Source organism: Hyperoodon ampullatus, assembly GCF_949752795.1.
Source record: "Hyperoodon ampullatus genome assembly, chromosome: 11".
Lineage (NCBI taxonomy): Eukaryota > Metazoa > Chordata > Mammalia > Artiodactyla > Ziphiidae > Hyperoodon > Hyperoodon ampullatus.
In genome coordinates this window covers 99701304-99721632 of record NC_136924.1, presented here as the reverse complement: position 1 = coordinate 99721632, position 20329 = coordinate 99701304, and the positions used below count along the sequence as shown (strand labels likewise).

General features: G+C 53.4%; 1 protein-coding gene across 1 annotated transcript in view; it reads right to left on the bottom strand.

The window, feature by feature from the left end:
* The window catches only part of IQSEC3 (IQ motif and Sec7 domain ArfGEF 3), a gene marked incomplete at both ends in the record, with an annotated part of 88409 nt that extends 68337 nt beyond the window's left edge, over positions 1 to 20072 (bottom strand). Inside the window, one exon of the mRNA XM_079714206.1 lies at positions 19537 to 20072. Within this exon, the coding sequence (XP_079570332.1) occupies positions 19537 to 20072 (536 nt within the window). The remainder of the gene's footprint in view (positions 1 to 19536) is intronic.
* Positions 20073 to 20329: the final 257 nt, after the last annotated feature.

Here is a 20329-nt window from a genome sequence, read left to right as displayed (position 1 = left end):
CCGCTCCGCGGCACGTGGGATCTTCCCGGACCGGGGCACAAACCTGTGTCCCCTGCATCGGCAGGCGGACTCTCAACCACTGCGCCACCAGGGAAGCCCCAACCTTCCTTCTTGAAACACCCCAGCCCCTGGCTTCCAAGGAAGTGGTCTGCCCGGTGGTTTTCGTGGTGATTGAAGGAACCCTGCGGGGAAGAATCCATGGAGAGGAACGGGGCCGACGCCAATCGCAGCCGGCCAGGCAGTGCTCGTGAGCACCCTGAAAGTGAGCTTTCCAGGGCAGTCAGGCCCGGCCAACCACTGCCACGCACAGAAGAGCCGCCCCGGCAAGAGATTTCTGCGCAGACAGATGCTGTTGCTGCTTTCCGACCCGGGGTGGTTTTCAGACACCATGTCTTGGGCTGGTTCATAACAGCTCTCACCTGTGGACTGTGGGCATTTCCCTCCTCACTAGACTGTAAGCCGCTTCAGGGAGAGACCAGTCCCTGAATCTGATTTCAGTGGAATGACTACAGGTCTTCCACACCCAGTACCCCTGCCAGGTGGACACTCTCACGGCCCTTACTCACATGGCACATGCGAGGGGCCTCTACGGAGAGAGAGGAAGCGTCTTGGACTCACTTAGGTGCGGGTTTTGCAAATTTTCCACCCAATTCAAACTGCAAACAGCAACCCCATCTCCTTTTCACATTTCCTGAAGAGGGCATCGAGGCATCCCATCCCCAACAGGAAAACCGTCTCTCCTCCTCATTCAGAGTCGCCCACGGAGCCCAGAAGACAGCGGACGTTCAACGGCCTGCCTGTCTGTCTAGGCATCATGTCCACACTGCCTGCCAGGAACCCACGGCCACACACACAACACAACGGACTGGAGAGGCAGAGATGCTGCCCCCCATTTCACAGGTAAGGCAGAGGCCTGGGCCCAGCCCCAGGGTATACTGCTGCCGCAGCAGAGGCTGGGGCATGGGGCGGACCGAACAGGAAGCCTGAGTGCCTTTAGAATTAGCTAAACGAGAAAATGTTCAGCTCACAGCCCACGGTCGTAGTAACTAGAGGTCACTCCATTCTTTTCTTTTTTTTTTTTTTAAAGAAGATGTTGCGGGTAGGAGTTTTTATTAATTAATTTATTTATTTTTGCTGTGTTGCGTCTTCGTTTCTGTGCGAGGGCTTTCTCTAGTTGTGGCAAGCAGGGGCCACTCTTCATCGCGGTGCGCGGGCCTCTCACTATCGCGGCCTCTTGTTGCGGAGCACAGGCTCCAGACGCGCAGGCTCAGTAGTCGTGGCTCACGGGCCTAGTTGCTCCGCGGCATGTGGGATCCTCCCAGACCAGGGCTCGAACCCGTGTCCCCTGCATTAGCAGGCAGATTCTCAACCACTGCGCCATCAGGGAAGCCCCGGTCGCTCCATTCTTGAACGAGATGCTCTATTTCCCAATCAAACGGCAAACTCCACATCTTGGGTGTCCGCATCCCTATCCCATGCACCGGACTGGCCACTGATTACCTGTTCAATGTTTGCTGGGCTGAGGGCAGAGTCTGCTTGGGTCTAGTGCATTCTTTTTTTTTTTTCAGTGATGCAACACAACGTTATCAACTATGCCTTATATCAGCTTCTCAGACCTTATTCATCTCACAGCTGAAAGTTTGTACCCTTTCACCAGCCTGTCACTATTTCTCCCATCCCACCCCCAGCCCCTGGCAACCACTTTTCTACATTCTGTTTCTATGAGTTTGACTTTTTTTTCTTTTTAAGAGTCACATACAAGTAATACCATGCAGCATTTGTCTTTCTCTGTCTGGCTTATTTTGTTAGCATAATGCCCTCAAGTCTGTCCATGTTGTCACAAAAGGCAGGATTTCCTTCTTTCTCATGGCTGAATAATATTCCACTGTGTGGAATATACGTATCTCACATCTTTATCCATTCACCCATTGATGGACATTTAGGTTGTTTCCATAACTTGGCTATTGTAAATAGTGGGGCAATGAACGTGGGAGGGCAGATAACTCTTCCAGATCCTGCTTTCGCTTCCTTTGGATAAATACTCTAAAGTGGAATTACTCAATCATATGGTAGCTGTATCTTTAATTTTCTGAGGAACCTCCATACTGTTCTCCATAGTGGCTGCACCAATTTACCTTCCCACCAACACTGCAAGAGGGTTCCCTTTTCTCCACATCCTCACCAGCACTTATTTCCTGTCCTTTTGATGAAGACCATTTTAACAGGTGTGAGGTGGCATCTCATTGTGGTTTTGATTTTCATTTCCCTGATGATCAGTGATGTTGAGCATCTTCTCATATGTCTATTGGTCAGTCTGTTTGTCTTCTTTGGAAAAATGTCTATTCAGGTCCTCTGCCCCTTTATTTTTTCTTTTTCTTTTGGTGCGTCAGGTCTTAGTTGTGGCACCCTGGACCTTCGTTGAGGCACGCGGGATCGTTTTATCGTTGTGGCGCATGGGCTCTTCATCGCAGCATGCGGGCTTCTCTCTAGTTGTGGCACGCGGGTTCCAGAGTACATGGGCTCTGTAGTTTGCGGTACGCAGCCTCTCTAGTTGAGGCACAAGAGCTCAGTAGTTGTGTCAGGCGGGCTTAGTTGCCCCGCAGCATGTGGGATCTTAGTTCCCCGACCAGGGGTCAAACCCGCATCCCCTGCATTGGAAGGCGAATTCTTTACCACTGGACCACCAGGGAAGTCCCTTCTGCCCAGTTTTTAATCAGATTGTTTATTTTTTGCTATTGGGTTGTATGAGTTCTTTACGTATTTTGAATATTAACCTCTTATCAGTATAGTATTTGCAAATATTTTCTCCCATTCGGAATGTTGCCTTTTCATTTTGTTGATGGTTTCCATGCTGTGCAGAAGCTTTTTGGTTTGATAGCCTCCCACTTGCCTCACTTATCACATCTGTGAAATGGGGATAATACCTTTCCATTAGGATTGTATGGAGAAAATGAGATTAGAAGACATACATAAATGCCTAGTGTACAGCAGAAATTAGTACGTGGATGTTGAAAGAAAGACTGAATAAATGAGTGAAGATCAAATGGTTGTGGGTTGCACTGCGGGGCTCTCTCTGCAAGCTGCTCTCCCTTTTCTGCCCCTTGAGCCCCCTGACTTTCCTGCAGGGGTGGATCACATTGCTCCCTGCTCAAAACCGCCACCCAAACAACTTCCACCCCACAAGCCCCTCTGGAGGACCCTCTCTCTCTCTCTCCACCTTTCCCTCCTATTCTTTGAACATGTGTTTCTTCCAGCCCCAGGGCATTTGCACAGAATGTTTTTCCCTCAGGTCTTCCCATGACTCTGTCCTTCACTTTATTTCTCTGCTCAGATGTCACCGCCTAAGTGAGGTCTTGCCTATCAAGCTCCCTCCTCCCAGTCACCCCCTTATTCTTCCTTAGAGTCCTTATGAGTGTATATATCCCTGGGTCACTTTTCTGGTTTAACGTCTGTCTTCTCCTCTCGAATGTGAGCTCCAAGATGGCCGAGTCTTTGTCTGACTTGTTCACTGTGAATCCTCAGCACCTACAGCAGAGCCTGACATGCAGTAGGTGCTCAATAACTACTTGTTAAATGGATGTACAGATAGGACTCCGGCCCTTGAGGAGCCTAAATAAAATCTTCATCCCTAAATAACAGTAATATGCTCAGCTTCCCTCTCTCCACATTCCTTTCTCCTGTACAGCTCAGCTCATCAGCTCAACATATTTTCCTTTTTTTCCCAGCCCCCAGCGAGCCGATTCAGGCTGATCTATTCTGATGGTCCTTGAGTGGGGAGCTGCGTCGGAATCCTGAGAGCTTCCTTTAGAGTAGATGTGGCTTCCCTCCTTCCCTTAACCTCCTCCTGAATGACAGGCTCCAGGGCGGAGGCCATTTGGACGCATGTTCCTGCAATTGTTCCTGCAATCGTCTGCAGGAGGAGAGAGGCTGAGAGCAATGACCCCAGAATCACACCCCTGGGTTTGAATCTGGACGCTGCCTCACGGTGGTTGCTTGAACGAGGTGGGGGGTGGCGGCAGTTCCTGACCCTCTTGTGCCTCACCCCCCAACCGTAGAAGTTATTGAGACAGAGTGTCCTACAGAGTGAAGTAAGTCAGAAAGAGAAAAACAAATATCGTATATTAACGCATGTATGTGGAATCTGAAAAATTGGTATAGACGATCTTATTTACAAAGCAGAAATAGAGACACAGACACAGAGAACAAACACATGGATACCAAGGGGGAAAGGGGCAGAGTGGGATGAACTGGGAGACTGGGATTGACATATATCTATTGATACTATGTATAAAACAGATAACTAATGAGAACCTACTGTAGAGCACAGGGAACTCGACTCAGTGCTCTGTGGTGACCTAAACAAGAAGGAAATCCAAAAAAGAGGGGATATATGTATATGTAGAGCTGACTCACTTTGCTGTACAGTAGAAATGAACACAATATTGTAAAGCAACTATACTCCAATAAAACTTTTTTTAAAAAAGAAGTTCTTGAGACATACATTGAGATAAAGTTTGTAAGGCACTTAACACAATGCCCAGCCCACAGTGAGTGCAAGATAAAAAATTAGCTTTCATTAAATTATTATTACTTTCCTCCAGGCAGTGAGGCCGTGCTCCTTAGTCTCCCTGCAGCGTCCAGTGTAGGGCCTTTCCTGTGGACGGCCAGTCCCCGCAGTTGGCTGAGACAAACATGCCACCGTTGCTCCCACCTTCAAGAACACTCTTCTGTCTTGAACCCTCTCCCCCCTCCAGGAACCACCCATTTCTTTCCTCTTCTTTCCAGCAAAATTCACCGAAGAGTTTTCTATACTCACTTTCTGCAGCCCCTCCCATTCTGTCACCTTCTAAACTTCCTTTTATAGAAATTTCAAACGTACATTTTTGCCAGTCTTCTACCCCCATCTTTTTTGCTGGAGTATTGTAAAGTGTACCCCAGAAATAATACCATTTCACCCAGAATGTACCTCTAAACAGGTAAGAACTTGGAAAAGATATCACAGCATCATTATTATAGCTAACTAAAGTAACCATACTTCCAATATCTGTGTTCAAATTTCCCTGATGGCCTTAAACATGTCTTTTCACAGTTGCTTCATTTGAATTAGGACCTAGTCAAGGTCCACACTTTACCCGGGGTTGATTTGTCTAAATCTCTTTTCCCTTCTCTCTTAAACCCACACCAATCAAGCTTCCTCCCTGCCCCTTGCTCTACCCAAGCCGTGCTTTTCAGGGTCACCAATGACCTCCGTGCTGCACAATGGACTCTCCTCCCTGCTCACCCTCTCCAGGAGGTGACTCTGCTGCACCGTCCTCACTGAGACCCCTCTTCGCTGGGACACCACGTGGTTCTCCAGCTGTCTGCTGCTCCCTCTTTGGCTGTTCTTTCTCAGCTCCCATCCCCACCTCTGGACACCGGCGTGCTCCAAGGCTCCACACCGGCCCTCTGTGGTCTTCTTTTCTCACTCCTTGGTGGTGTCATCCAGCCTTGAGGCTTTAAAAGCCCTCCCAAATCTTTATCTCCAGTCCATCCAAAGAGCTGCCAGTCCTCTCCAGTGCACGTCTCACAGGCATCCCCAGCTTAGCGTGGCTAAACCTTTACCCCCTCAGATGTCCCCGTCTCATCCTTCCAGTAACTTCAGTCCAAACTCTTGGGCTCAGCCTCAACTCCTCTTCCTCTCACACCCACATTAATCCCGCAGGAAGCCCTGCTGGGTTGACTGTTTATCCCCACTTGCTGCCATGGCCTCTCGTCCAAGCTACTTCCGTCTCGTACCTGGACTTCGCAACCACTTCCTACCTTATCTCCCTGCTGCCGGCTGGCTTTCTTCTTCCTCAAGTCTATTCTCAACCCAGCAGCCGAGGTCCCTTTGAAGCATTCTCTGCTTAAAACCGTCCACTGGTTTCCAGTTTTTCTTAATGTGGAAGCCAAACTCTTCACAATAGGTTCCAAGGCCCTATCAGTGTTTCTCAACAAGAAACGCTGGCATTTGGGGCAGGAAGATTCTTCCTTGCGGGAATGGTCCTGAGCACTAGAGGGTGTTTGCTGTAGCCTTTGCCCACTAAATGCCAGCAGAGCAATGCTTTCCCCCCGTAACCCTGCCAGCCACTGCGACAGCTAAAGCGTCCCTATGCGCTTCCAAATACTGCCTGGTGGATTTGGAAATAGCAGGTGGGAACCTCTTACAAGATCTGCTGCAGCCCTGCACGCTCCCACCCTCCCTCCACCCCACCAAAGTCTCTGACCCACCTCAGACCACTCTCCCTGCGCTCCCTCTGCTCCTGTCTTACATGAACAACTAGACAGGCTCCCTCCCTCACCTCTGTGCTGCGCCTGCCTCGGCCAGGAAAGCTCCTCCCCGAGATGGCACAGGACCCCTCCTCCAGGGCATTTCTCAGGTGCTCTCTTAGCTCTCCAGGAGGCCTGCCCAGGGCACCCTGTCTGAAATTGCAAATCCCTTTATTCCCAGGCCCCCTTGCTCTGTTTTATTTCTCCCCAGAGCACTTATCCCATCTATGTTTTCATTCTTAATCTTGTTTATTTTTTGTCTATAAGCTTCCTGAAGGGATGTGGGGTTTTTTGCTCAATGCTGTACCCTGGTACCTGGCACAGTAACTGTCACAGCAGCTAATCGATAAATATTTGTTAAGTGAAAGAAAGAATACAGATGCCGTAAGCATATACTTATGGAGAAAAGAAAACAAGCACTTTTAAGCCACAGGAATGAAGAATTAATTTCATCATTAGCAAGGACTGGAGTGTGCTCAGCCCGGGGTGGGAAGTAGGGGAAGAGGCGATGAGAAACTCTGTTTATTAGATCAGTTAAGGAAGACTTCCTGAAGGAGGTGGGGCTGTAGGACTCACTTTCAGCTCATTTTGAACCAGATTATAATATCCTGGGAGCTCCCCCAGCCCTGAGGACTGCAGACAACTCTTCCAAGCTGGAAGAGTGGTGAAGCGTTTTCAGGTAGGGAAGCCCGCTCCCTTAATCTTATTTCTACCGCAATTTACCAATGTCTGTAGGAGGCTCCAGCAGCAGATCCGCAGCTGGAGGGCCAAGTTCAAATGGAGCCCCTGGGTAATGTCTGCCTACCCATCCACCACCCACCCCACCCTCAGAAAAGCCCACCCCAAATGATTACACAGAGGCAGGCTACCCAGAGCTTGCCTTCTACACGCTCAGCAGAGGAGAAGAAAGGACCTAGATTCACAGCCACACAATGGAATACTTTACAGCTATTGAAAGGAATGAGACAGCTCTTTTTATACTGAATATGGAAGGATCACCAGGATAGATTATTATTAGGGGGAGGAAAAAGAAACACAAGATGCAGAATGGCATATAGTATACTACCATTTGTGTAAAAAGAAACATACACATATCTAAACAAGTATATATATATATATATATATATATATATATATATATATATATATATGTATATTTGCTTGAATATACATAGACTATCCCTGGAAGGATGCACAAGAAATTTCTAACAGTAGTTGCTGGGGACAGCGGATGGGGGTATAGGGTTGTGGGTGAGTGGGTGGGAAACAAGGGCGGGGAGACACTTTTCACTGAAAACACTTGCATCTTTCAAATTTTGGACTATGTCGAAGTATTACCTGTTTGAAAAGAGTAAATTAACTTTTAAAAAGAACACAACCAGATTAACAAAATGAAAACCAACGGAGCCATGTGAAAAGTTCAGCTCTTTGGGTGTTAAAATGAAAGCCACTTGCAGAAGTACAAGTGGCCAGAAGTGGAAGGACAGCAGAAAGAGCCCAGGGACTTTCATTGACCTCGTTTGACAGGTCCCATCTGTGTGGCCCGGGGCCGAGAAAGCCAGTGGGTTCCTAGGTGCCATCCAGAGCCAGGCAAGGTCCAGAACCTGCAACGCTGGGGGGAGGGGGGAAGGGGGAGGGAGGGACTCTCCTTGCCCCCACTGGCCGAGCCACACCTCCTGGGCCACAGGGCTGTCTCCAGCTCCTGTGTTCTGGAAGCTAGAAGCCAGTGACCAGGTGGGCAGAGACACCCCCAGACCCACGTGGAGCAGAAAGTGTAGGCGTCAGTGTGCTCACCGGAAAGAAAAGGAGGCCAGGGACAGGGACAGGCTGTCAGGGAGGGACGGAGGAGCCCTGTTCGGAGCCCTCGGGAAGCCTCTACCTTCAAAAATCACTTTCTGGCCCAGTTCCTGCCAGAGGGGTCCCCAAATAACTGCTGTCCTTCGAGTTCCCACTGCACCAGGCGCCTGGGTTGCTTGGTGCTTTATTGGCATCAACTCTGAATTTTCACAGCGGTCCTGGGAGGTCATCACTAATCCTACCCCCATTTTACAGACAAGGAAGCCAAGGCTGTCATTGCTGAGAATCACAGTTAGTACAGGACCGAGTCAGGGTTCAAACCCCAGGCCACCTTCTGAACTACTATGGTTATCACAGGCTGGGCCAGAACTCGAAGATTTGTATTTGTACAGAATACACATACAGATATGTAAGGCTAAGACGGAGCTGGGATTCTCTGGCCAAGGTGACTCGGGTACAAGGAAGGCTAGGGAGGTGGATGCTCGGTAGAACTGGACCTCCGTGACACCACCCTGACCCGCACCTCTTAGCCGCCCCCGCGGCTTCCCCCAGGAAGGCGATGGCCCTCCCCCGCAGCCCGGGCAGTGGCCCACGGAGGCCAGGACAGGAGCGCACGTCCGCCCGGAGCGCCCGCACCCTCGGGCAGCGGCCCGGCCTGTCGAGTCTGGGGCGGGGTCGCAGCCCGGAAGCTCCTCCCCCGGGAGGCGCGCGTCTGGGATGCTCCCAGACGACGTGGGCGGGCGGCTCGCCAGGCTAGGGGGGAGGGCCGCGGGGGTGGGGGAGGGGAGCAGCGGACCCGCGAGACGCGCCCTCCCCACCCCCACGGGGCCCGGGAGCGCAGTGGGGAAATGGGGGGGCAGCGGCCGCGCTTCCCGGGCGCGTGACTCAGCAGCCGCCACGCCGGGATGGGCGCCGGGCGCGCGGCTTCCGGGAGCCGGGGTGGGGGCTCACTCTGCCGCCCCCGCTGGGAAGCGCCGAGGGGCGCGTGGGCGGGTAGATCCCGCGCCGCCCGCCAGGCCGCCCGCCAGGCCGCCCACGCAGCCGCGAGCCAGGCTCGTTGGGTCCGCCCCCGCGGAGCCCGTGGGATGCGCCGCCCGCGGAAGGGCTTCCCCAGGCTCCCGGCGAGTCGCGGGGAGGAGGGGGCTGCATCCTTAGCGCCCCCCTCCAGCTGTTGACGCGCCAATGTCCAGAGGGGGCCCCGTGGAAATTCCTGGGAGGCTGGAGCTGGAAGCCCCCGCAGAATTCACCCCGCCCTCCCCGACCTGCGGGGCCTGGCCGCCCTACACCCAGCCCCAGGGTCTGTCTCCTTTGTTTTCTCGAAATGGAGAGTGGATTCTGAGCTCCCTTCCTAAGGCTCTTACCATTTGGAAGTCACTTTGCCCATCTAAGGTAAGTGCTTTCTGCTGCAGCAGCCTCTGAACAGCGCTGCTTTGCCACAGACTCAGTGAACTGAGGGCAGAGAGGGGCCCAAAGGTGGGCAAAGACTGATTGTCCCCGTTGGGCAGAGGGGACACCAAGGCCCAGCGAAGGGGGAGCGGTTTGCTGCAAGCTCACACTTGGGGTCTGTGAGGGTGGGCACAGCAGTCGGAACTCGGGAGTCCTGGCTTCTGGGCTCAGTCTAGCTTCTGGGCTCCCTCCCCACCCCGATCCAGTGCTGTGCAGCACGGTGCCTTCACCTGCCTCTGGAATTCCCTTCGGCCCGCACCCACGGGCTCTTATGAGTTGAGTAGCTCCAGGAATGTCCAAGACGCCCAACCAGCCGGTTTGGAAGCACCAGGACATCTCCGTTTGTAAAGACCAGGCTGTGCACTGGAAGCGCTGAAACTAGACGTAGGCAAGAGATTCCCAACTGCTCTGCAGAGTTTTTGTTGCTGTTGCTGTTTTAAATAATCATTGTGTTGGATTGATGTGTTGAATGAAAATTGTGGTCGTTTGGAATCATTTATCACAGAAGAAATGGTGGAATTCCCTTGCCTCGCTGCTGGGATGGGGAGTGCATTCCTGACTGGAGGCAGGGGCACAGCTGGTTTGACCTGACTTGTCCAGCCCAGAGAGGTCATGGGCGCCAGTCCCTGGCCACAGCTAGGCCAAGTCGGGTGCAGGGAAGATCACGCTGCAGCTTGGCATGCATCTTGCTGCTGCTGGTACCTGACCTTCCAAACACAATGCGTCACTAGACCCCCAGATGTCTCGCCCCTACGCCGCCCACCGTCCAGGCAGCCTTTTTCCCAGGAGCTCACAGCCTCCAGAGGCCAGGTCTCCTACACCAGAGTGGGGGGTAGAAAGCGGGGCGTGGAGGCACTGTAGACTCGCCCCATTTTACAGACGGGAGGAACTGGCTGGCCAGAAGAGAGAAAAGGAGAAGGAACCCAGAGTCCTGACAGGGTGACGAGCCCCGGGGGTGGGGAGACAGGCAGAAGGCCTGTGCTGTGTGGTGGGGTCCTCACCCCTTTCCCCCAGCCCAAGTCAGGAAAATGCTCACCCACACTCAGACGCACCCCCTCAGTCCCACAAATGCAGCCACGCCAGACTCACATCCAGTCACCTCCCAGCAGGGTCCTAACGTCTCCCTGACCAGAGCTGACACCACTGCCTGGCAGAGAAACAGGAGAGGCCTGGAGCCGGATGCTGCTTCCTGTTGCTTCTCCCAGGCCAGAGTGGGACCCCAGAATCCAGCTTTCCTTCGTCTCTTTCTACCTGGAGACATGGCCACGATTCCGGCTTCCTTTCCCTCCCATCCTCATAGGTCCATTTTCCATTTCTGGTTCAACCTGCTGACAGGCCGTGCATGTGGGTGTCTGAGGTGAAACACTCCAAGGGCTTTCTCATGCTTCATTCTTAATGCAGCTTCCCAGGCTAAAGACTGGACTGGGCAGAGGCTGGGGGCAGAGCGGGAGGAGGGCTCTCCATACTCACGGGTAGGATTGAGGTGGGATCTGTTAGCTGCGAGGGGCACCTAGGTCCCCCTCACTCCCCAGATGGCCTTAAGAGCTAAGCCTCTGATCCAGCATTTCCCAGGTGCTCAGCTGCAGAAACTGTGCTCGTGGGCCAGGGCACAACCCACCCCCAGGTGGGGCTCCCTCCAGCTGAGACCTTCTTCAGCCCTGACTCCATACCCCCTTCCTCCACTCAAGCGTGGATGGGCCTGCCTGTGCCCTACGCACTGAGAGTTTATTCCTCCCAGCATTACTCATCACACACCTACTAGGTGTTGAGTTGGCCTCCATCCCCCATGCTATTCATCCCCACCATGACAAACCCCAATAGAGCTGTGTGAAATTTTGCCATCCAAAAAATTATTTTAAGGGCTTCCCTGGTGGCGCAGTGGTTGAGAGTCTGCCTGCTAATGTGGGGGACACGGGTTCGTGCCCTGGTCCGGGAAGATCCCACATGCCGCAGAGCGGCTGGGCCCGTGAGCCATGGCCGCTGAGCCTGTGCGTCCGGAGCCTGTGCTCCACGACGGGAGAGGCCACAACAGTGAGAGGCCTGCGTACCACACACACACAAAAAAATTACTTTAAGAGCCTAGAAAGCATCAAAAGTGCTTACCAAGCACCAGGATGCTCCTTAAATTCCTGCGTTATGACTTTTACACATGAAGCTCCTTGGGGAAGTATTCCTTCTCCAGCCCAGATAATTACTTTTCCAAGACAAGCCAGTGTGGGAGTGAGTGCCCTGGGTCCCTGCCCTTTGCTTACCAGGCCCAGGCAAGGCAGTGCTAATTCTCTGCAAAATACAGTGGAGGTGAAGACCATTTAGACTCAACAGCGTCCCCCATGAGCCCTTCAATGCCTTATGAGCGTCCTGCCCTGGCCGCTAGGCATCCTTCTCCCTTATCAAACCCGCCCTTCAGAAACGGCTCAGATAAACTCTGTCATGCTGAAGTGCAACAGTCTAATAGAGCCAAATGTGTTTTTTTTCTCCTGTCCTAGGAGAATCTGCATTTTAACAAGGGGGATAACCTTGAAGTACCCAAAGGAATCTCTACTTGTGGAATTGCTGGCATAGGCGAGATATTCTGGAAGGCAGAGAGACCTCCGTGGAATGCCTGAAGCCCCCATAACTCGCGGTAAGTTTGGCCATGCGCACCCACGGAGCAGTCCTGACTGGTCCTCTTGGTCCCTCACTATGTTGACGAGAGTACTGGATGAAGAGTTTAGAGAAGCTGAGTTGTGTACCTAGTTCGGCTACTAACCAGTTTGGAAGCACTAGTCACTTCTGTCTCGGGCCACAGTTTTCTCATTTGCCAAATGAGAAGTTCGGTCCAAATGACCTAACAGGACCTTTCCAGCTCTGACATTCACCTGACTCCCCAGAGGGGCTGGGGGACCCTGGTCCAGCTCCTAAGGCCCTCCAGCCCCTGCAGCTGTGGCCCAGAGGAAATGACCTGCCACCATACAGCGTGAGGGTATGGGGCAGGGGGCACTTCTCTGGACTTGGACAGGCCTGCAGGCCCCCTGTCCACAGAGCCCGGGCCCCAGCTGGCGAGGAAAGGGAGCGCTCAGCACAGCCCAGGCATCAGTATCGCAGAGTTACATAATCCTCCAGATGGGATATTCCAAACAGCAACAGCATGACAGCCTTTGCCCCACGCCGTGTCTCAACACACACACACACACACACACACACACACACACACACACACACAGCCACGACCACCTTGCCACCCTTTCTTTTCCTTTACCCTCTGGGCTTGACCAGGAAAAGCAGAGTCCTCCGCCAGCCACCCTCCCCCCCAGCCTCCACCAGAACCCCACGTCGGGTCAGGCCTCCCTTTTCTCGGCCCCTCCCTGCTGTTCTGTGTCGCTTTCTGACCTCAGAGTCCTGCAAAGTGCGGTTCTACCTTCTCCCTTCCATCCCCGGGATGGAAGAATTTGGAGCAGTGGATTTAACTTTAATCCCAGCAAATGGGAGGCCGTCTCCTGGTCCAGACTCTGGTCCCCACTCTCCACTTTTGTCCTTGTCACGTCTGCGTGCTGGATGAGACTGTAGTTTCCCCATTTAGAAAATGGATGAGGTCATTCTTATCCCCATGGGGTGTTGGGTGGTAGCTCAGATCCCTTCAGTGTCCTTAAGAGAAGTGCAAACAATCTGAAAATGCAACCGAAGAAATTTAGGTTGGGCTTAAGGAAGCATTTCCCAGCTATACAGTTGTGAGACCTCATTATAGATCACTAAGGGATGGTGATTTGTCCTGCCTAGCTGCATTGTAAGGCAAGCGCCCATTCACATATCTGGAATAGCTTGGGTGCACACTGTCCAGAGGTAGGGGAGTGGTTGAGGAAAGGTCACTCTAGAAAGGTGGCCTGGAAGAATTCCTGAAGGAATCCTGAACCTGGATTCTCCTCGATAGCTATGGTCTAACTCTGGATGAGCCTTGGGCCCTGGTTTCTTTTTTTTTTTTTTTTTTTTGCGGTACGCGGGCCTCTCACTGCTGTGGCCTCTCCCGTTGCAGAGCACAGGCTCCAGATGCGCAGGCTCAGCGGCCACGGCTCACGGGCCCAGCCTCTCCGCGGCATGTGGGATCTTCCCGGATCGGGTCACGAACCCGTGTCCCCCTGCATCGGCAGGCGGACTCTCAACCACTGCGCCACCAGGGAAGCCTGGGCCCTGGTTTCTTTATCCATAGAAATGTTACAATATATTGAGCACTTACTTTGTGCCTGAAACAGTAAAAAGAAAAAAAAAAAACTATCTAATTTTAAAATTTTACAACAACCCTTTAAAGTAGATATTATTCTTCATATCATAAATGAAAAAACCAAGGCTCAAAGAAGGTACACCGTGAATGTAAGGTGTCCCAGCTGGTAGGTGGTGGAGCAGGATTCATACCCAGGTATGCCTACCTCCAAAGCCCATGTTCTGAACCACCTAGATCTTGAAAATTCTGTGATTCTGTGGTTTCCTTAAGTTCCTCTTGGCCTGAACAGCCTCATTTCTCCCTCGCTCTACTCTTGCCCCTTTCTGTTAATGCCCTCACTGCCTGAAATGGAGAGGACCACTCCATTCCTGCGTGAAAACAAAAAGCCCTTTGCAGCCTGTGTGGGAACCCGCGCTTTGTGCTTTTCCAGAAGCAGAGGAGGAAGGCGCTGCAGTGGCCCAAGCCTCGGAGATCCTGCCAGATGGCCTTGCATTTGGGGATCTGCCAGGTGCAATGAAAGCATCCCCAGGTCCTCTTACTAAGAAAGCCCTTACGTGGGACTTCAAGATCCAAGCCTCTTTCCAGACCAGGGTCCAGCTGCTTGTCCTGGCTCTCCCCACTCTTTCATGTCACCCTCCCTTTCATTCACTCTCCCCCCCAGACCTGACCCCCATCTGCCGTTTTTTGTTTTTCGTAAGTGATCTTTGAAACTCAGGCCGCATAGATATTTGCTGAATCAGCAGGACCAACTGCTGCTCCTCCTGCTGGGTTTCAGGCCAAGAGGAAGAGGCGCCAAATGCCTGTGCAAGGGCCTCTGGTGTTGACTGTGTGGGCCCAGGAAGGGCTCCGGCTAGGAAGGAGTTGGCGGGGGAGCAAGGCACACGGGCTGCTGAGCAGCAGGGGGGCCGTCGGGTTTTCCTGAGGCCAGGGTGACTGGTTTCTTTTCGGATGAGAGGGAGGGAAGAACTGTGGTCCAGGCCCTCGGAGAGGCAGGGGACAGCAGATCGTCACAGGTGCCTGCTCCGTACCAGCTGCTGAGTGAGCAAAAGACACCCACGCCCTCCTCTCAGTGAGCCTTCATTCGGCCCCCTTTTCCAGGTGACCAGCCAGAAGTTCTCTCCTCGCTGAGATAGGAAAGAGAAGGAGGGCAGGCAGGCCAGGGAGCAAGGTGGTAACGTTGCTTCCTCAGCAAGAAGGGCTTTTGGCCGCAAGGCAGAGATCTCCTTCCCACGTTGATGGGTTTAGCCTGGTCGGGGGAGGGGTGGTGGGGGGAGGGGCTGTAGGTCAGAGGGTGGGATGGTGAGCACATGTAGCACAGACATCTCTGGATCGACTCCCCCGGCTCCGTCTGGCTTCCAGCTCTCCTTGACTCTCGCTATTCCTGACATAAGCCCTTGACGCCAACCAAGGAACCCTTCCCTCTGGGCTCTGTACGCCCACCCTCTTAACCCCATTCTGTTCTGATAGAGGATAGCTCTGGGCACCTGCAGTCTGCTTCCACTTATTTAGATGTTTCTAGATCTGTGTCTCGAGTGTGTTGAGCAAGGACTGTCGGCGTCTTTCCTGTCTTTTCGCAGCACAGAGTGCAGGATTTTGAACAGACCGGACGCTTGATACAGTAGAGTGGACTGACAGACAGACCGTCATACTCTCTTAATAGCTCCCAGGAGGGGCCAGTCTTGGCCGTCTGCCACCTCCAGGCAGACAACCCTGACTCAGTAGGAGCAGAGATGCCGGCTCCAATCAGCATCTCAGACAACAGGCTAAAAAGCACATCCAGTGGTCTTCCTGCCGTGCCCCGGCCTCCAGGTAGCATGAGACCGTGGTGCTCAAAAGATGACTGAAGATTCAGTTTATGCTTAGGATGGGAGCAGAGAGGAAGAGACTTCCCTACGCAGCTTAAATGGAAGCAAAGGATGGAAGGAAGAAAATACAGGAGAGGGAACATATCTGAGGGGAGGGAAGAAGGGTAAGAGCAAAGAAAGGAAAAGGAGAAGGGGGGAAAGTAGGGAGGAAGAGGAAGGGTATAAAGAAAGACAAGGGAGGAAGAGGAGAACACAGGAGCTATTCGGACTTCATGGTCCCTTGGAGGTAGGGAGCCCAGGGTAGGTGCTGAATTTGAATTATAAGGCAAGAATCTTTGCCACCCTCCAGTAATCCTCTGCCTGTGGGCTTGGGGACTTGGGCAAACACTGGGATCCACTGGCTCTAAATGCACGGCTGGGTGGGTGGACCAACACATGCTCAGACAGAGAAGTTGTGGCCCCACTGAAGCCAGGAGCTTCAGGTCGGGTCATGTGCTTCCATGACGCGGAGGGGATTTTGCCAGGTCAAGCTGAGGCTCTGGCTCCAGCCAGGAAAGGGATAATCAATTCTGTAGATGCTGTGAGCCTTGATTGAAAAAATAAAGAGGAGGAAGCTAGATTGCTGCTCTCATTAAGAGGCAAAGGCAGTGGGGGCTGGAGTTTAGCCAGAGCCAGGAAGCAGCAGAGAAAGAATTTTAACCCCTCGGGTGTCATTCTTCCGTGATGCCTTTGAGCTCACTCACACCCACGTTGTTGCTTCCTTGGCCCGACCTCCAAGGCCATCACCTTCAGTAGCTCCCTCAGCTGAAGGAGGGAGAGAGGCCAGGCTGCATGTTAATGCAGATCTGATGACAATTAAACAATCTATTATTTCCCAGCCCCAGGATCTCCAGGGCTCCTGCCTCTCCTGGATTTGGGGAGGAAGATGCGTTCTGGGGCTAAGAGATAAGCTGTGTGGTGAGATCATGCATCTCACGCTGCCTGGCCCCTGGTAACCCTCACCCACCCCTCAGCAACCTCAGCAGAGCTGCATTCTCAGCCTAATGAGTCCCAAGAAGGGGAAGTAAGAAATGAGAACGGATTTCAGCAAAATTACGACCCAGGGACCCCCCTCCGCCGGCTCTTCCTCCTACGTCAGCATGCCCAGTAGAGAACTGATTCATCAGGGAGATCCCCAGGAGAGGCCCCAGGGAGAGGGCTGCTGGCTCAGCTCTCCCTCTCCCCATGTCACCCGATCCATGGAGAGGTGCCCCTGCCTGCCGCCTGCATCTAGCCCTACACCACTGAGAGGCTGGGCAGAGGAGGACAAGACGTGCAAAACTGGGGTCGTGGGTGGAGAGCAGGGTGGGGCTAAACATGTAGTCAGCAAAGATGATTCCTTCCTGAGATTCTAGGGGGGGAAACTTGGATTGAAGTTAAGCAAAACAGTGGGAAGAAATGGGTGATCCAAAGAGCATTCAGTCCACCTAGATATCCATGATTTCCCATGCGAGCGGGGAGGGAGCTGCAGGAAGAGGGAGGAGGCGTGCGTGTCTGAGCTCTCTAAGTCTCTGGGTGTCCAGGCTTGGGGAGCAGGGGGGAAAAGCTGAAGGATCTGGAGAAAGGAAGGAGTTACTGCTGGGTTTAACCTCTTAGTGCCTGGCACAACTTCCCACGTGAAAGATTTCCAAAACTTCCACTCTCTTCCACCATTTTAACTACTTATTTTTGTTCTGCTCCCTTGGGAAGCAAAAGCAGGACAAGGGAGAAGGAAAGATGAGGACACGACGGTTGCTCTCCAGTTTTGACATGTGAGGATGGGTAGGGATCCAGGTGATTCCTACAATCCCTGGATTCCCAACAAGAGCACCTGAGCAGGAGAGCTTGGGCTCTGTAAGCCACCCTGGGGGCCACAGCAAAGTCCTTATCCAAGAAAAATGACCTTTCCTCAACCGGTCTTGCCCACACCGTCCCCTGAAGGGATGCAAAGAATGTGGGGACGTGGTGGAAGAGGAGGGAGACACCAAAGGGCATGAGGAGCGGAATCAGGAGAAGAACCACAGTTCCCATGAAGCTGTGGCTGCCCCCCGGGAAATGGAATGGAATAGCTGCCCGTATTTGGGGAAAAAGCCACATAATATCTTGTGGGGTTTTTTTGTTTTTTTTTTTTTTTTTTTTTTTTTTTTTTTTTTTTTTGTGGTATGCGGGCCTCTCACTGTTGTGGCCTCTCCCGTTGCGGAGCACAGGCTCCGGATGCGCAGGCTCAGCAGCCATGGCTCACGGGCCCAGCCGCTCCGCGGCATATGGGATCCTCCCAGACCGGGGCACGAACCCGTATCCCCTGCATCGGCAGGCGGACTCTCAACCACTGCGCCACCAGGGAGGCCCTGTTTTTTTTTTTTTTTTTTTTTTTTTTTGCCTTTTGCCTTTTGCCTCTTGCTGAGCCATGGGCACTGAGGGAAAACTGACTTTCTGCTTTTTCTGCCAGATAAGGAAAAAAAAAAACCATTAAACCGAAGGAAGGGCAAATGGGCCATTGAGGAAGGTAGGAAGGAAAACCACATCTTCTTGGGACTTGCATCAAATGCTGCGAGATCCTCCTGGATCTTCTGCCTAAGGACCCAAAGTTCTGGTCAAATCTACCCTGTGTTCTGACCCAACTTGTCTAACTCTGCAGTAGATGTGAGGAGAAAATGAGTCTACATCAAGTCTTCACAAGTAGCCCTAGACTAAAGCACGCCAAGGCTGCTGAAGATGATTCTTGGCTCTCCACCCTTCCCACCCCTGCCCCCAACTCCCTTAGCATCCCCATAGTCAGGGTCAGGAGCTGACTAGGTTCCGATTTCCCGTGAGGTGTTCTATCACCTGTCTAATCAGAGAGAGGAAGCTGACATGGTCACAGCCTTCCCAATACAGAGGAGAGAATATTCCAGTCCGCTTTCATCTCTTCTTCCCATATCTCTAGTTCATGGGCATTGGGCATAAAGAAAGAGCTTGAAGTCCTAGAGTTTCTCATCAGGGGCTAATGAGCATATTTCTCTCTGGACCTAACATGGGATTCCAGTCATCACCAAATAACCAAGGGGAAGCAAGGTTTGCAGTCACCAGCCACAACAGAGATTTAAACAGGAATTCCATCCAAATACCATCTCCGTAAGCCAACTGTCTCTCTCATCATTATCCCCTTTCCACGACTGCTAACACCCTGCACAGAAATCCTCCTTGAGTCAGAGGAAAAAGCTATAACCAGACTGAATCCTGACACTATAAAGGGATCCTCTATGGGCCTGGTGGGTTGTTACCTTGCACCCCTCTGGGTCTGTGGGCATTCAGAAGAAAGGTGCCCACTCAGGTCAGAGCAGAGTAAGCGTCCCCAAATGAGCCATTCCTGGCTTGGACTCCCACTGCATCACTTAAAGGGCCACCTCGTTCCTCTGGGAGACGCTTTCTCCCACCCTTCCTCTTCCTCTGGCTCCAGCCCCCCGCCTTCTCACATCATCCTGCCTCTCAGCCTTGTGCTCTGCCTTCTGAATCCCCTCAGACCCCAGGTCTACCGTTCCTGGACCCTGCCCTTTTCAAAGCTCTCAACATGTCTCTTTGCCAAGCCTCTGTCTTTTTCGTAGCTCACTCTCCATCCGAATAATTTTACTACCCAAACTCCCATCCAGATTTTTCCTAACTTGAAAAGATTCTTTAACTGTTCTCTTTTCTTCAGTTTAATCTGCCCCCTAGTCTTGTCCCCTTTAAAATGTGCCACTTTCCAATAACCCTCATTTCTTTCCTCCTTTGCCCCCAGTGACGGTTGGGATACTGCCGTCTGCTCCAGCACCTCCCAAGCCCTCTCCGACTCTGATATCATTCCCTCCTTTCACCCAAGCCTCCTTGACACACTTCTCCCCGCAAGCACACTGAAGGCCCCAGTCCTTCGGTCTCCGGTGCACCCCACTTCCCCCTTGTCCCCTCCTCACGCCCATTTGCTTCCCTTCTTCCCGGCACGTTGGTCCCCGTGCCGCCTTCCCCACTCACTCGGGTCTCCGGCTCAGGACGCCCTTGCCGAGGGCGGCGGGGGATTTGTGCTGAAGGAGGGTTCCAGCAGCGGCGCAACAGCTCGGGGGACGCTCCTTCTCCTTGTCGGCGACGGCCCCGGGCCCCGCCGCCGGGTGCTGGTGGGGCGGCTGGGATGCGTGAGCCCTGCCGCTGGGGCCCGGCTGGAGCTGCGCCAGGAGCTGTCCTTGGTGCTGAAGCGGGGGCTTCTCGGGCGCGGTGGGCGGGAGCTGTCCGTGGTCCCGGATTTGTTCCTGGGCCCCGGAGGCGGCGGTGGCCGGGGTGGCCGGCAGCGGGGCCGGCGACGGGGGGACGAGCCCGGGCGGAGGCAGGGCTTGCAGCAGCTGCTGGTGCTCCCACAGGCTGCGGTTCTCGGCGCTTAGCTCGTCCAGCCGCCGCTCCAGCTCGTCGATGCGCTGGCGCTGCGTGTGGATGAGGCTCTGCTGGTTCTGCACGATGGCCGTGAGCTCCTTGAGGTAGAGCACGGCGCGCACCGGGTTCTCCAGCAAGCTCTCCATGCCGCCCGCCGCCGCCTGCGCCCTGCCTGCGCCCTGCCTGCGCCTGGGCGGGCGGCGGGGAGCGCGAGGGCGCGCAGGAGCCGAGCAGCCCCGGCGATCCGCTCGCCTCGCCACTGCCGGCGCCGCGTCACCGCCACACAGACATTCACACACGCACGAGGGGCGGGACCGCGGCGCCAGGGCCCACCCCTCCCCCTCCCCCCCCCCCCCCCACCTCTAAGCTTCGCGAGGAGTCTCGGCTTCCTGCAGGACTGGCA